The sequence below is a fragment of the Notamacropus eugenii genome, chromosome 1, assembly GCF_028372415.1.
Source record: "Notamacropus eugenii isolate mMacEug1 chromosome 1, mMacEug1.pri_v2, whole genome shotgun sequence".
Lineage (NCBI taxonomy): Eukaryota > Metazoa > Chordata > Mammalia > Diprotodontia > Macropodidae > Notamacropus > Notamacropus eugenii.
The window spans coordinates 567,822,938-567,839,712 of record NC_092872.1 but is presented as its reverse complement, the minus strand read 5'-3'; the positions used below and the strand labels follow the sequence as shown (position 1 = coordinate 567,839,712).

Below are 16,775 nucleotides of genomic sequence, written 5' to 3'. Positions count from 1 at the left end.
CCTGGCCCTATACAACGCACTTTTGTTTTGGGTGTTACAATTTTCATTGTTATTGTTCAATCATGTCAGTTGTGTCTGACTCTTATGTGACCCCATTTGGGTTCTCCTTAGCAAAGATATTGTACTGGTTTTCAATTTCTTTCCAGATCATTTTACAGATGAGGAACTGAGACAAACAAAGTTAAGGGACTTACCCAGAGTCACACAATAAGTGTCTGAGGCCAGATTTGAACTTATGAAGTTCAAATTGATCAAATTGATCCTGACTCCAGGCCTGACATTCTATCCACTATACCACCTAGCTGCCCTGGATGCTACAATAAACTCCTTTAAATTTTCTCTTCCTGGGTTTGCTTCATTACTGAGGGCAAGGACCAAACAAAGATTTTCTTTTAACATCCCTCTTCTCCACAAAATAAAATATTACTGATGGAAAGAGCACTGAATTTAGAATTCTAAAATCTGACACATGATATTTTCATTTAACACTTGTATGGCTTTTGCCAAGTAATTTAACTTCTCCCATCCTAAATTTTCTCATGAAGATTGGACTTTATGACTTCTAAGATCCCTTCAAGCCCTAAATTTACTTTTATAACCCAATTTAAACTTCTTCTTCTTCTCCATGAACCCTTCCTAGACGTCTCTAGTCCCTAGTGCTTTCCTTCTCCATCTAAACTACTAAAATATTTATTGTCAGATATTGAAGTTGAGAGGACGTGGGTTCAAGTCCTGTCTGCCACATATTCAAGCTATGTAACCCTGGGTAAGTCTCAGTGCTATCAGAAATTCTCTAAGACTATCCAGAGAGAGCAGGTCAACTTGCACTAGCTGAGGGATTTTCCTTACCAATAACAAAAAACAACAACAAAAACAGGAGGCCTAATACATAAAGCAAGTACTTGAAATTTTGCTCATACCACAGAACAATGCTCTGCACATAGTATTACATTATGAATATTGGTATTTTGGATGGAGAAATGCACAAACCAAATGACAATGACGACAGTGGTAAATATTTCCCTCAAATATCTAGCAACAACTCAGGAAAAACCCAGGAGTGAGGCAGATTGGTTTTGATCTTCAAAAATCTGCAAGTAAAGAATACTTTTCCTACTACCATGCCAAGGGAAACAACAGTACAACTGACACTTCTTTGGCTCAAGGCGGCTGTCAGGTAGATATTCTTCTTAAGTAGCAATAGAAATTCCTTTCTGGGAACTCATCTAAATTCAGTCCCCAAAGTTAACCTGTCAACAATTCCTTTGGATAGCTCTCAAGGTCAATTACATTGCTGCCAAATTCTATCTAGTCACTCAACACAGTTTTGGCTGCCTTCAGGTAATGGTGTAGTCAAATATTTATCTGAAAAAGTAGTAAAAGTGCTGCAAAAATCCATACAAATGAATCAGTTTTGATTTCCATGCATAGAACTCGGAGATAAGTGAGAAACTGCCCAAATAATCTCCTTTCTGTAGGTTCACATGTCCAACTTTTAAAAAATATATTCTTACTAAAGTCCTCTTCTGATGCCTAAGTAAAAAGTGGAGGTGACACTGGGCTCTCAAAAACAATGACAAAAAAATGAAAACTGCATGGTCCTACCAAACTGGAAAGGCATTGAGAATAGACCCTGGGATAGACTACCATCTGAGAGCAAGCCTAGCCAAAGTCAGAGATGCTTGGCCACCAGAAGATGTCTGTTGTTAGAGGAGATACTCATACTAACAAAATCACAGATTTCAGAAGGACAGAAGTAAAAGTACTTACTATCTCTATACCATTCAACTCGAGGTTGCAGTCTTTTCAGGTCAGGAGTAACCACCAGAGAGCACTTGAGAGTACAAGTTTCACCTTCTCTTTTAAAGGTGACCCCAAACTTCTCCAGAAATTGAACATCAAAATGGGTATAAGGAATTACAGATGACAAGGGCACTGCAAAAATGAGTAACAGGCATCTGTAAGAATGATAGGCAGTCCACATAGATTTTTAAAGCAAAAGACATAAGCTAGGTCGTTTAGAATACTGCTTTACAGTGTTATTACTTAAAAGTATGAGCTACCACTTGTACAAGAGTATCCAAAAACAACTACTTCTAAGGAATCAGGAAACATGATTGTCTCTCAATTACCTATTCTAAGGATGGGAACAGAGAAAGGAGTATAAGAGGTTATTTGATATAATTCATGGAAAATCAACCATACTTGGAGGCAGAAGACCTGATTCTGTCACTATCTAGTTAAAAGACCTTTGGAAAATCATTTAATAACACTGGGACTTGGTTTTTAAAATTTGGAAAATAGATAAATTCTAAGGCCCCTCCATAATCCCCACTATTAAGATAACTCCCAAATCAATTAATTTTTATTTGACCTAAGAATATAGTCAAGGGAATAACCTAAGACACATTCAAACATTTGCTCACTCACCATTTCCGCATGTATATCTAGCATTTGAAAAAAACTATTATGAATGTCAGGAAAGTTTATGAATTGACAACCTAAAAGCCTACAGCAGGATACAAAGGATCATAGAAAAATAAATTTAAAAGGGACCTTAAAGTCCATTGAATCCAACCCTATCATTTTATTGATGAGGAAACTGAGGCACAGAAAAGTTAAATGAGTTGCCCAGGGTCAGTAAATGTCTGAGGCAGTATTTAAACACAGGTCTTCCTGACTCCAAGTCCAGTCCACTATGCCAAACCATTGGTAATTCATCCAGATATGATTTAGAACTTAACAGCGTGCAAAGCCTATGTAGCAGCTCTAGTGTATAGTTTTTAGTGAATATCTTTTCATTTCACTGGAATTGCTACTGATTTATTCTGTGGAAGCACAAAATATTTTACTTCTGGCTTTTCATATACAGACCCTTGGTTTGTAATATTCAAACTGTGAAACTGGAATAAAGTCAAAAAACCATTGTAGGCAAATGCAATCATTTTCAGGGAGAGGCTAAACTGTACGTAGCTTATAGGTGATCTCTCTCTTTTCCTTTATGCCAGACTTGATCTTTAGATACTTTCCCACTAGGCTACCAGTAACCTTCATAGTTCATAAAAATTACTATGCTAGTCAGAAAGATGTTGACTCAAATTTCATGGACTAATGAGGGGGAAGTTATTCATAGGACTTTGCTAAGAACAGGTTTGGACCAATCTAACTTCTTATCTCCTGTAGGCCAACAAAATCCAAGGGATTTATAAATAAGCTGCCCTATACTTTAAGTAGCCCATAGCAACAAACCAAGAAAAATACCTCCATTTGGTCATGTCCTCCTGTATATGATGCTTTCCCCTATTTGAATGCAAGTTTCTTCAGAATGGGGATGATCACATTTTTTTCATTTCTATCCCATGCCCTTAGCATAAAGTTTGACATATAGCAAATGCTTCATCGTTTTTTAAAACTTTATTCATAATGGTATTGGCCTACCCCATCAAACACACTGGACAGAGATTTTGATTTAAATACAGTAACATCCTTTTGTCTACAGGGGGTTTTTTCAGTTCATATTTTTAAGAATCACTTAATCCTGTCTTTCACAGGGTTGGGAGAAAAGAAGCTAATTAAATCTTGGACTGCATGAAAACCATCCTTGAAAAACTTTGGAAATATATTCGCTACTTGATATCAGATAAAATGTTGATTTGTAAAATAATGATTCGTATGCAGCATCTGACGTCCTTCAGAAAAAGAAAAAATAAAAGACTTACACCCAATGGGGAGTCCCACAGAATGGTACGGTTCTTCTTCTCCTCGGAACCCTGCAAAATAATTCATTGAAGTTTGTCAAAAGCAAATAAGAAAGAGGGAGGAAAGAAGCAGATTTCTTCCCATTTTAATACTTACTCCTAACAACCACAGCAGCATTGGTAGAGACTTGTCCGTGGGCATTGGTTGCCACAGCTGAGTAAGTTGCAGTGTCATCAAAATTTGCTCTGAAAAAATGAGAGAACAATCATTATAAAACAATGGTTGGAATACATCATAGTCACATCATCTAATGCTGAATGGATCAAACTGATGAACAAAGTATTCCTGGAGAGTGAAGCTTCTGACCTAGATCCTTTACAGTGATGAATGAATGATGACTTTAGGGGGAAAAAATGCCAGATATAATTCACATGACAAAGAGATCCACAACATTAGTTATAGACATAGGCAACCCTTTAATCTTGGCCAGTGAAGATAATGACAAATCCTTATTAATTCCAAAAGGAAAATCCAGACTATGTTCTAACTTTTTCCCTGTATTTTACACTGCTTTTCCCAGACTGTAGACTATCAGTGAACGAATGAAAATGAAATGAATGATTGTCTCTCCATTTAGAATGTGAACTCCTTGAGGGAAAGGATTCTACTTTTTCATTTCTTTGTATCAGCAGCACTAACTACGGTACTTGGTACATAGCAAGTATTTAATTTATTGATTATTGACTTTTGACTGCTAAGTGAGTTACACAGGGTCCCACAACTAATAAGTATCTGAGACAGGATTTAAATACAAGCCTTCTTGACTTCAAAGTCTAGTTGTTGACCCTTGACTGTTCACTGAATGAATAAAAATATTTATTAAGCCCTTCCTATTAGCCAAGCATTGTGCTAAGACGTGAGCATCTAGACAAAAAATTGACCTTCAAGGAGCTAACATTGTAATGGAGAAAGACAATATTGTAGCATGTTTCAGATGAAAGTCAGATGAAAACGTCCTATGCTCCTTAACGTGCAATGGAAAAGCAATGCTAATGTTCATTCATTTCATTTCCTCTGATAAAAAACCACATCCATTTCTAATGTCGAAGAAAAGATTGGTACTGACTAGTGAAAACTGGGAAACATACCTCCAAGAATTTTTGTACTGATAGACTCATAGTGTGATTGAGTACATAAAAACTTGACAAAGCATAGAAATTACAACTAGGTGTAGGGACATCCTAAAATGGAACGATGACTCATTAGCATTATAACAATGTTTGCATGTATGTAGCAGTGAGTTTGGGAAATAGCTTCTTTGGGGGGTATGTGTGTGTGTGTGTGTGTGTGTGTGTGTGTGTATGAATGTGTGTGAGAGTGTGTGTGTGTGCATGTCCATTTTATTACTGTAAACTAGTAATAGTTTACAATTTTACAGAGTTTTTGTAGTTTACAAAGATCTTACTTTGATCACCACTACATTGACCTTCAGTGATCAATAGTAATTTAAAAAAAGAAAAGGAAAGTCTGCATACCTTACTAAAGTATATCAAATACTACCTTCTATACAAAGCCCTTACTGAACCTGACAGCTACTAGTGCCTCGGTGAAAAAAAAATTACTTTGTATTTGGTTTGTATATGTTTTCGATGTTTTGACACATTTTACATGTCTCTCCTCCAATAGAAGCCTTCCTTGATGGTCTCTAATGATTTTCCCTCACAGATCTGGAATAACACCTTGCTTTGTACCTCTCTAAAGAATTTATCTTGTAATGTTGTGTAATGATCTCTGAGGGCAAAGATTATTTCATTGTTGCCTTTACATTCCCAGCGTCTAGCATAGCGTCTGATATATCACACATACTTATTAATGTTTATTGATTGATGGCCGGCCACAAAAGCTTCCCAAACCAAGTGACACAAAGAGAAGTAAACAGGTTTTAAGAGAAGACAGATTCAGGTAGATCTAGTTACAGGTGACAGGGTGAGAAAACAATTTGCCTTGAGCTTAGTGCTGAAAAGATTGAGGTGCTCCAGAAAAACAAATACCAGGAGACATATCCAGTTTGTGAATGACAGAGGCAACTGTCAAATCACCAAAATCCCAAAGGACTCAAAGCACTGTCTGTGCAAACTCTAGTTTCCTGTCCCCTGTAAGATACCCATCTGATCAGGGTTGGAAGAATCTTATTTAGTTCTACCTCTCTGGCATCCTTATTTCCTGGACTGGAAAATCCACCCACACAGGATGTCTTCTGGAACTTTCAGACTCATTGCAAACTCAAGCATGTCTTGCATTCTGTAAGGGTTTAATTTTCATCCCCAGATGACTCTGTGACCCTCAATGTAGTTGAGTAACCTTTTTGTTTCAAAGATATGACCCAATTTACTCATTTTTTTCATTTCTTGATGCATTCAAATAAACATCTACCAAGTGCCTCCTATGAATAGAACAACTTACCAGATGCAAGAGGAGGAAAAAATTATGGATAAAACCATAAGCTCTTTAAGAAAAAGGACTCCTTTACTTTCTGCCTTTGTATCTCCAAATCTAGCATAGTACTTGGCACATAGTAAACACAATAAATTTTTTAATTGGTTTGCCTTTGTCTTCATGAATCTTCCAGGCTAGGAGAAAGATGGCACCAGCAAAGATAGTTACAAGATAAGTCCTTTAGAGCAGAGGTGGCAGACACACTGCCCACAAGCAGCATGCAGCCCGCAGCACTTCTGAGGATGGCCCAAACCACGTTACAATGTAATAAAATTAATGAAAATGCAACAAATCATAGATAATACTGTATTTTAAAACTGACTCCATATGCACCTCACCGCAGTCCTTACATGTGGCCTAATGGTCCCTGCTTCTATTTGAGTTTGATACTACTGCGTTGGAGAGGTACAAAACAAATTTTATGAGCTCTTTGAGAGAAAGTAATTACATACCATAGGAAGAGAGGAAGTCTTCTTGGAGAAAGAGGTAGCATTTGAATTGAGCTTTGAGGTTTTAAAGATCCCATGATCTCTCCTCCATAATTTTGCATAATTTCCACATAAGAATATAAATAATCATGTTAAAGTAGCTTCCACCACCCATGCATTATGGCCATGAGATAGTCCTCAATTTTACAGTCTGCCTAGAATGCCAACTGGAAAAACTGAGGGCAGTCTAGCCCTTTTTTTCTAAGACCAATACTATAGAACTTTAAAGAACCTTAGAAGATCATCCAAACCAAGCTCCTCATTTTACAGAAGAGGAAACAGAGGGTCAGATTGGTAAAGAAATTTGACCAATGTCATCTAGTCAGTACCTCTCAAGCCACAACTTGAACCTAGGTCTTTGGATTTCAAGTCTAGTGTTTTTTCTACTTGCCATACCATGTGAGCTTCTGTAAGAAAGAACTGAGATACTCTTATAGTACCCTTATTAAACTCACTTCTGGCCTTAGTTCTACATGGAGTAAAAAAAAAAAATTCCATTACCCATGAGCACATAGTGTCTTAGCACACAAGAAGAATAAAGTCTCAGGGACCTGTGCCCTCTAATAAGAACTTCCCTGCCTCTCTTGTAGAGTTTAAATGCAGATCTGAAGTGCCATTGAAAGCCATCTGCTCTCCTTTAATTGCCACAGCTCAGGGGAGAGATTTGGTGTGACAGGCAACCAGGACCTAAAGCATACAGGGGTTTAGTCATCAAGGTCATCATCTGGTTGTTCTCCTTGAAGGAAAACTGGCAGCAATACAAAGTAAAACTGCAGCCAAGCCCTACTTCAAAGCACCTTGCTTTGCCACTAATTTAGTTATACTGCAGGTAAAATCATCTCCCCAGGTACGCAATGATATGCCAACTCTCTCATTATGACAAAATAAACTACAATGCAGATGTTAACTTTGTCCTCCAATGTGGTAATAACTGGGTTCCATGATATTTGAATTTGAAGTGAAAGCAATCTTAGAATGCATTTATCATGGATGCATCCTAAGATTCAGAGCTGGGAGGAACTTCAGAGGTTTTTTAGTCCAATTCCCTGATTTTACAGGTGATGACATTGACGTCCATAAGAGCTAAGTGATTTGCCCAAGATCACATAGGTGGTAACAGGTGAAATATGAACATAGATCATCTGATTCAATAAATATTTATTAAGCAGTTATGCCCTGAGTAGAACTCTGTGGAGGAGTTAAGAGAGATACAAAGTTTAGATAATCTAAGATCCATATGCCCATGAAACTAAAAGCTTAATAGAGGGACAAACACATTCATAAACAATTTTATTACATGTAAACACATTACAAAGTTAAAAACTTTGGTTGATCCAAGGGGGAAAGTAGAAAAAATAAAGGATCAAGTGAGGTTTCAAGTTGGGCTTTAAAGGACAGAAAATTCAAAGGTGAAGAAAGAGCATTATTCATAGAACCACAGAGTTACAGAACTTGACAGATAGAAGCTGGAGTCATTAACTCTCATATCAAAATTTCAAAGAGAAGAAAATGAGGCATGAACAGAGACTATGGACCCGGAAAAGCAATGGTTTGAATAACTTAAGATTAGTGGGCAATAGGTTAAGGGGTGGAGTGAGGCAAATGGAGAGACAGAAGAATGGGAGGTTAGGGTTCAATAGAATAATGACAGAGTTCAAGACTGTGAGTGATGGGGTGTGAATATTCCTGTGTGTGGTTGAAGAGTCAAGATGAATCTCATAGGACCAGAAGAAGCTGATAAACTAGACGTCGGGGAGAAGTCATGATATATATCAAAATCCCTGATTTGAGTCAAGGAAGACTGAGTTAGGTACTGAACTAGCTGAGAAAGGAGGGGGTATAGCCTTGGCACCAGTAAATAACAGCCACCAGGATCTAGAAACAGTGGCATCTCTAGAAGGAATAAGCCTTAAAGGGAGAACACTTATTAACATGCATTGTATATTAATCACTAAAAACTGTCATTACCAGTGCCTTATAACCTAAGGATAGGGACTAGAGCTCTGATTTCATGGGTAAAGGGAACTCCCAGTGAGGAAATTCATCATCATTATCACCACCAATAAACATTTATTAAGCACCTACTATGTACCAGGCACTGTGCTAAGTACTGGGGATACAAAAAGAGATAAAAGATAGTTCCTATCCTCCTTCTAATAAAGTAGGTTGATACCTTCTCTGTAACTTGTAGGCTTAGAAAGCCACCCAGCACTGAAAAGATAAGTGACTTACCCAGGGTAACAAAGCCAGTATGTGTCAGGGGCAGAACGTGAATCCTGATATTCCTGGCCCTGGAGCTGACTCTCTCTCCATTATGGCACACTGACTCTGTCTTAAACTTTATGACTTATAAAAGGAATTCCTCATTACATCATTTTTGAGAAGTCAAGATGTAAATTCTCAGGTATCTTACCACCTAAAAATAAGCTATAATACTATAATTATATTAAACAAGTTCCTAAATGATAAATTTCTATACACAGACTATGACACCATTTAGTCCTCAAAACAATTCTCTAAGATATCCCCATTTGACAGATGAGGAAAATAAAGTCTGACTTTCCCAGAGACAAACAGCTAGTAAATGTCTGAGGCAGGTTTTAAACTCAGTTCTTTCTGTATCCAAGTCCTCCATTCAGTGGCAGTATAAGATATTGTATAGAATTTTATGTTTGGAGCTAGAAAAACCTAGGTTCAAATCTCATCTTTGATTCTGGTTGTAAATATTTTACTTAAAGTCACCTATAAAGGGGGGATAGTTGACATCTCTTACATACTTCACAGGATTGTTGTCAAGCTTAAATGAGATAATAATGTATATAAAGCACTTTTTTTACCCAAAAGTTTCCATAAATGGAAGCAGCAACTAGTACTACTAAAGTACTCTGTAAGAATAATGTTAAAAGTAATTTGGCATAATAGGTAGAACACTGGAGTTGGAGAATGGAGGGCCTGAGTTCAAATTCCCCCTAAATCCTAAGGGGATAGCATTATAGTACTAGCATTACTATAGTAATACTACAGTAATAATGCTATAAATTATATATGCCTAGACAAGCCACTTAAACTAGCTGAGACTCAGTTCCCTTATTCATAAAATGGGGGAAGGGGAGAAATAGTACTTCTACAGGGAATTGTAAGGTCAAATGAGACAGTATAATATAAAGCAGGAGTGGGGAACCTGTGGCCTCAAGGCCACACGTGGCCTTCTAGGTCCTGGGGTGCAGCCTTTTGGCCAAGTCCAACTTTTACAGAACAAATCCTTTTATTAAGGAGATCTGTTCTGTGAAGTCTGGATTAAGTCAAAGGGCAACACTTGAACCAGAGGGCCACATGTGGCCTCAAGGTCTGAGATTCCCCACCCCTGATGTAAGGCATTTTGCAAACCTTAAAGTGAGATCAGTCATCTATTATCAATAATTTTGTAAAAGTAAGTTGTTATTACTTTTTCCATTTATACCTTAAACAATCAATAAATTTCGGTTTCTATTTTCACAGAGCTGTCACAAACCCTCTTCAAAGGAGGGTAAGATTAGAGGAGAAGAAATTCTGCGCTCAACAAGTGAAAAGTTCAGAAAGGGAATCAGTGTTGCTACTCACTACCTCTAGGATCTTGAGCAATTCAGTTCCTCTTTCTGGTCCCCAGTTTCCTCAGATGCAAAATGAGGGAGTTGGATTAAACTATGCCTATATTTTCTTCAAGTTCTTAATCCTATGATCCTGGCATCATCTGGCCCTTTTCCCTTTGTTGATCACTAACGAAGCCATGAATAAAGACATTCTCCTCAACTTTCCCTGAAATATTCAAGCAAACAAGTTACTCTTTAAGAGTTCTAAGGCTTGAACATTTGTAATCTCACTATTCTTTACCTGGGGATGTAGAAAAGGAGTTCAAGAAAATAGTGATATATGTGCTGAACCAACAGATATTTTATATTTACTTATAATGTGTATGTCTCTTCTTCCTGTGTCCTCCTCCCCAATAGAATATAAGGTTCCTGAAGACAGAAACTGTTTCATTTACGTCTTTGCATCCCCAAAGCTTAGCACAATGCCTGGCCCAAGGTAGATGTTCCATAAATGTTCTTTGATTGATTAAAGTAGAAGGAACAGGGCCAGAAATATGTTTGCATAGGCCAACAGCCTATTACTCTGTCCCCAACCAACCTTGGAGATCCAAATTCCTACCCTTAGAGTGGCCATCAGGAAACACATTCACTTTAATAAGGCTAAGGAATTATGTTGTAGGCAAAGGATGAGATATTAGCTGGCTAACACATTAGCAGTGATTAGCTCATTTTAGTCCCCAATTAGCACAGTTGCCCCTGAGCAGAAAGCAAAGCCCTGAAGGAATAATACTCAAGAACCAATGGGCTAAAACATTGGGAATACTTCAAACACCCTTTAATGAAGTGAATAGCTCCTTAGATAAGGCCTTCCTGAACAGAATTATGAAAGAACATGCAGAAGCTGCAAAGGTGACCTGAGATTAAAGAACCAAGAAACAGAAAGACTGAGAAAGGGCAGAGGAGGATCAACCCTGGTATGGATCAGGATTGATTCATCTCCAAAAGCAGTCCATGAACAGTAAATGATTAATTCTACCCATTTAATATTCTCTTGGATGGGAATCAAATTAATAAATGGAAACCATACTACTGGATAAAAAGTGATTTCCTTTTAAAAAAAATAAAAAGATCCAAGGAAGGACAGAAAGTAGGGATAAATAAGGTAAGAAAAGGTACAGAATATGAGTTGTTGCCACATTCTTTGTGGGACATCACAGTAGTAGCCAAGGATAGAGAGATCTGAAAGAGGATAAAGTGCTCTAGAAAGAGAAGGTGGAAAGAAAGAGAGGTCACAAAAGAATTTTCCTACATGACATTTTTGCTTAGAACACTCTGAGAAAGAAGGTCCACTCCCACAGAAACTTCCTTTGATATTTTATATTTCTCCTCTCCCTCCTCTCTTTCCTAATCCATTCTGCAAAAATAGAGTCATTTGAGCATTATTTATGTTGCCAGAGGTAAGCATTTGATCATCAGAATTTTGGTCTAGACTTCACTTGGGCCACAATAGATAAAACTGGCTTTGTTATAAGAATACTTGGATTCAAGTCCCTTTTTTAAATATATATACTGCCTGTGCAAACATAGGGAAGTCATCTCTCAATGCTTCAAGTAACTCTATAAGACTACGTTGCAGAGACAGTGCCAACTTGCATTGGTACAGGGAATTTCATCCATGTATCAATACTATATAATTATAGTTCTAATCCATATCCCTGTCCCTATCCTTGGCCCTTACTCTGTCCTGTGAGAATTTGTAATCTGCTGATTAAGCAACTAATTTCTTTCCATTTGGACAGATGCCCAGCAAAAGTTCTTTGGTCTCTATCTGAGCAGATTTATCTGAGGTTCCTTTATAATCCCAGAGATGTAGCTAAGACCAACTCCATGAGAGAAAATGATGTTATCACACCTGTGTTAAAGGAAGCCATATTATGAAAAGATTTGCGAAAAGCAAAAGTTACTAATTTAGGGATAGAACAAGGCTCAGTGTTTTCAGATTCTGAGCTGTGTCATGTTGTGTCAGGCTTAGCTAAAATGACAATTCTAGTGTTAAAGGCTAAATATGAAGTGTAAGAATATTAACCAAAGTAATAGACTTAACACTGCTCTACATTTGTAGGATGGAAAGTTATCATTGGAAAGCACAAAACTATTTGTCCTAAAGACTTCCTAAGAACAAATAAAAAAAAAATTCTTTGAAGATTGGGCATAATTTTATGAGGCCCAAGAGAAAAAAACATAAGAGCATAGGAAAGTGTTGATTACAATGTTAAATTGATGCAATTTATGCTTCCTTTTCAGCCCTCCAAGAAATTTTCCACCACAGCCAAAGGACATTCATAGGAATAAATATCACACTTGCATCAGAAGGAAAAATTAATTCCCTTACCAGCAGGCAATGGGAGCCAATACATTCCAAGCGATGCAAAATGGCCACAGATCAGATAGACTGCAGCTCAGCAGTTTGGTATGAACAGCTGAGAAGAGCCCAAGAATTAGTGATACTCACGGTGATTCTATTTCTAAAAAGTATAATCATTCCATCTACTCAGAACTACAAAATGTTTATTAATTTTTTTATTTTGATTATTAATTAATTAATTGATTGATTTTGAGAGCACAAAGCTGATTTGGAGAGTTTCCAGTAGTTTTTCAGATTTTTTCAATTAAACATTTGTTTAGCCATCAAGCCTAATAGCAGATGGAAGTTTCTTGCTAGGTACATACAACATTTTAAAACATATCAGAAAACTGAATCATTTCATCCATAATACGTTACCCAATTTCACATAGGAAATTCAGAAGTGAGCATGGAACAAAGAAGTTGACATATTTATTATTTTGCAAAAATTCATGTTATTTTATTTTTAAAAATAAAAATATAGAGAACTCAAACTTTAATGTCTCATAAGAAAATTCACTCTGTGTTTTGTTTGATTATTTATGTTTGTTAGAGGTATCAGTAAATTTTTTAATCGAAAAGGGTGATGATCAGTCCTACTAGTGGTAAGGAAACAGGCTGAAAGAGTGATTTGCTCATGGTCATACAAGTAGTCGAAATCAGAAGTAGGATTTGATCACAGGTTTTCTGATTCTAAGTACAGTACTCTTTCCATTGCACCATATTATTTACTGTAAAAGGAAGCACTTTTTTTACCACTTTCAGAAAAAAAGAGGAACATTATGTTTGCCGTTCATGATTCTAAAAAGGAAATGAGTTACATAGCACTCAAAAAGAAAGAAATTTTCCTAAAGATAGAAAATGAACTAATTCCACAGTCACATCCATCCTCAAAAGATGCTGAATATTTTCATCTTAGGTTTCATCCTAGGATTCATCTTCTCTAGTCAAAGTTAATAGATTTCACAGAGCAATGGAATCCATGGTCAACAGATACAAAAGACAGTCCTTGGGCACCCTTTTCAGTTTACCACAATGGGAACAGTCTTTTCTCTCCTGCCCCCCGCTTCTATTTGAGCCCATAACTGCTGGACAGTGCTCACACACAACACTGAAAAAACAAAAGATTTGTGTGGAATCAAAAGGCATACTTAGTTATCTTCCTTGCACCTTTGCCTGGTATCTTCCTATTAATTTGTAGTCTCACAGTATTCAAGGTTAGAAGGAAACTTAGGGATCATTATAGTCAAACACCTTCTTTTTACCTATTAAGAAAGTGAGATCCAGAGAGCAAAATGACTAGCCATGATTAATCACACAGATTGTTAATTACAAGAGGATAGATTTACACTCAGATTCTGATACTAGACACATGGTTTTGGTTTTTGCTTTCAACCATACCTAATCCCTGTGGGTAGGTATTCTTCTTTTGAGATGTCTGAAGTGTTGAGAACAAAGGGTTTCCTGCAAGGATTGGCTGATTCTCAGGTTGCAACAGAGAATTTAGGAAGGAGAATGAATGAGACAGAAAAAGGTAGGGAAAAATAGAAAGATGGTAGGAGAATAAGGGAGCTGAAGTGCCAGAAGTAATATTGTCCAGAGCATATGTTGGCAACTTCCATTCAATTTGACAGACATTAAGCTCCTATTGTGTCCAAGGCATTGCACTTGATGCTTGAAAAAGACAAAATTAGAATTAGATATTGCTCATGCCCTCATGAGGCATATCCTCTAGCTGAGTGACAGGATAGATACATAAATTTATTCTTACAATGGCTGACATTACTTGCCAGGTGCATTAGAGGACAGCTAAAAAATGGAGGGAACCTTGAAGATCACAATCATTGTAAAGAAATGCTAGTATCCTAGAGAGATCTTTTTTAAATGCTTTTGAAAAACTTCCTTTTTCATCTTGAACTTGAATGTTTCATGAAATTAAAAAATTCTATGGATATACTGATTTTGATTCCCTCACATTTGATACTCATAAGCGTAACAGTGAGAATTACTGAATACATCTATTTAAATATTCAATGAGGAGGCAGAGCCAAGAGGGGAGAGTAAAAGCAGGGACTCACCTCAGCTCTCCCCCAAAGTTCCCAAATACCTTTAAATAATGACTCAAAATAAATTCTAGAGTGGCAGAATCTGCAGAATGAAACAATTTTACACTCCAAGACAACTTAGAAGGACAGCAGGAAAGGTCTGTTGCACCAAGGTGAGAGAGGAGCACAGTCCATCACAGTCCAGATGCAGCCCCAGTAAACCAGGTGCAGGGCTCAGGCAGAAATGGTGATTTCAAGACCTCTCATCCCACAGACGTTAGAGGATCAGATAACGGATCAGAAGGAGATTTACAGGGGTCCCTTTGCTGGTACCAGGGGCAATACTGTTGCTTTCCCATACTCAGATCTGGGTCATAATCCTGGGTCTTAGTTCCAGTTTGAGGAGGAACACTAGCACAGCAGAGTTTTGGTCACAGGGACTCTGGTCACAATTCCAGAATTGAAAAGAGTGCTTATGTTTGTTCGCAAACCAGTGCACTAAACAGGAAAGTAGGAAACTCACCTTTCTGTAGATCATACCACCTTGCAAGAGTCAAAAACTTAAAGGTCCCCAGAGTTACCTCTAAAAACAGCTGCACAAAAATCCTGAAACTTGGGACCATGTCTCCTCCACTTGGGAAGCAGAGTCCCACTTTAGCATACAGTTTAAAGTCAAAAAATAGGCTGGAAAATAAATAAACAACAGAAAAATATCTGACCATAGAAACTTACTATGGTGACAAGGAAGATCAAAACACAGCCAGAGGACAACAAAGTCAAAATTCCTGCATCCAAAGCCTCCGAGAAAAATATGAATTGGTCTCAAGTCATGAGAAAATTCAAACAGGATTTTTAAAGTCAAGTAAGAGAGGGAGAGGAAAAATTGGGAAGACAAATGAGAATACCAGAAAATCATGAAAAAATGAGTCAACAGCTTGGTAAAGTAGGCACAAAAAAATACTGAACAGGCCAAATGATTTTAAAAAATGGTACAAAAAACAATAAGGAGAAGAATGTCTTGAAAAGCAGAATTAACTAAATGGATAACAGACATACAAAATTTCACCGAGGAGAAGAACTCCTTAAAGAAGAACTACTTTTTAAGAACTCCTTAAAAAAGTAGACTTGGCCAGATGGAAAAGGAGATACAAAATTCACTTAAGAAAATAATTCCTTAAAAGTTAGAATTGGTCAAGCAGAAGCTAATGACTTTATGAGACATCAAGAAGCAATAAAATTGGGAAGACAAATGAGAATACCAGAAAATCATGAAAAAATGAGTCAACAGCTTGGTAAAGTGGGCACAAAAAAATACTGAACAGGCCAAATGATTTTAAAAAATGGTACAAAAAACAATAAGGAGAAGAATGTCTTGAAAAGCAGAATTAACTAAATGGATAACAGACATACAAAAATTCACCGAGGAGAAGAACTCCTTAAAGAAGAACTACTTTTTAAGAAGAACTCCTTAAAAAAGTAGACTTGGCCAGATGGAAAAGGAGATACAAAATTCACTTAAGAAAATAATTCCTTAAAAGTTAGAATTGGTCAAGCAGAAGCTAATGACTTTATGAGACATCAAGAAGCAATAAAAAAAATCATAAGAATGAAAAATGAAAGAAAGTGTGAAACATCTCATTGGAAAAGCAACAGACCTGGAAAATAGATCTAGGAGAGATCATTTAAGACTTATTGGTCTATCTGAAAGTCCTGATCAAAAAAAAAGAGCCTAGATATTATCTTTCAAGCAATTATCAAGCAAAACTGTCCTGATATTCTAGGAACAGAGAGGGAAATAGAAATTGAAAGAATCTACCAATCACCCTAAAGAGATTCCATAATGAAAACTCCCAGGAATATTAGAATCAAATTCTAGAATTCTCAGATCAAGAATTAAATACTACAAACAGCCAAAAAAAAAAAATTCAATCATTATGGAACCACAGCCAGGATAACACAAGATTTAGAAGCTTCTACATTGAAGGATCAGAGGATTTGGAATATTATATTCTAGAGGGCAAAAGAGCTAAGATTACAACCAAGAATCACCTACCCAACAAAGCTGAGTATAATC

General features: G+C 36.9%; 1 protein-coding gene across 1 annotated transcript in view; it reads right to left on the bottom strand.

Moving 5' to 3' along the window:
* The window catches only part of MYOM2 (myomesin 2), a 161,063-nt gene that overhangs the window by 109,666 nt on the left and 34,622 nt on the right, over positions 1-16,775 (bottom strand). Inside the window, exons 7-9 of the mRNA XM_072634369.1 lie at positions 3,856-3,944; positions 3,720-3,770; positions 1,771-1,935 (exon numbers count right to left, since the gene is read on the bottom strand). Coding sequence (XP_072490470.1) covers positions 1,771-1,935; positions 3,720-3,770; positions 3,856-3,944 — 305 coding nt within the window. The remainder of the gene's footprint in view (positions 1-1,770; positions 1,936-3,719; positions 3,771-3,855; positions 3,945-16,775) is intronic.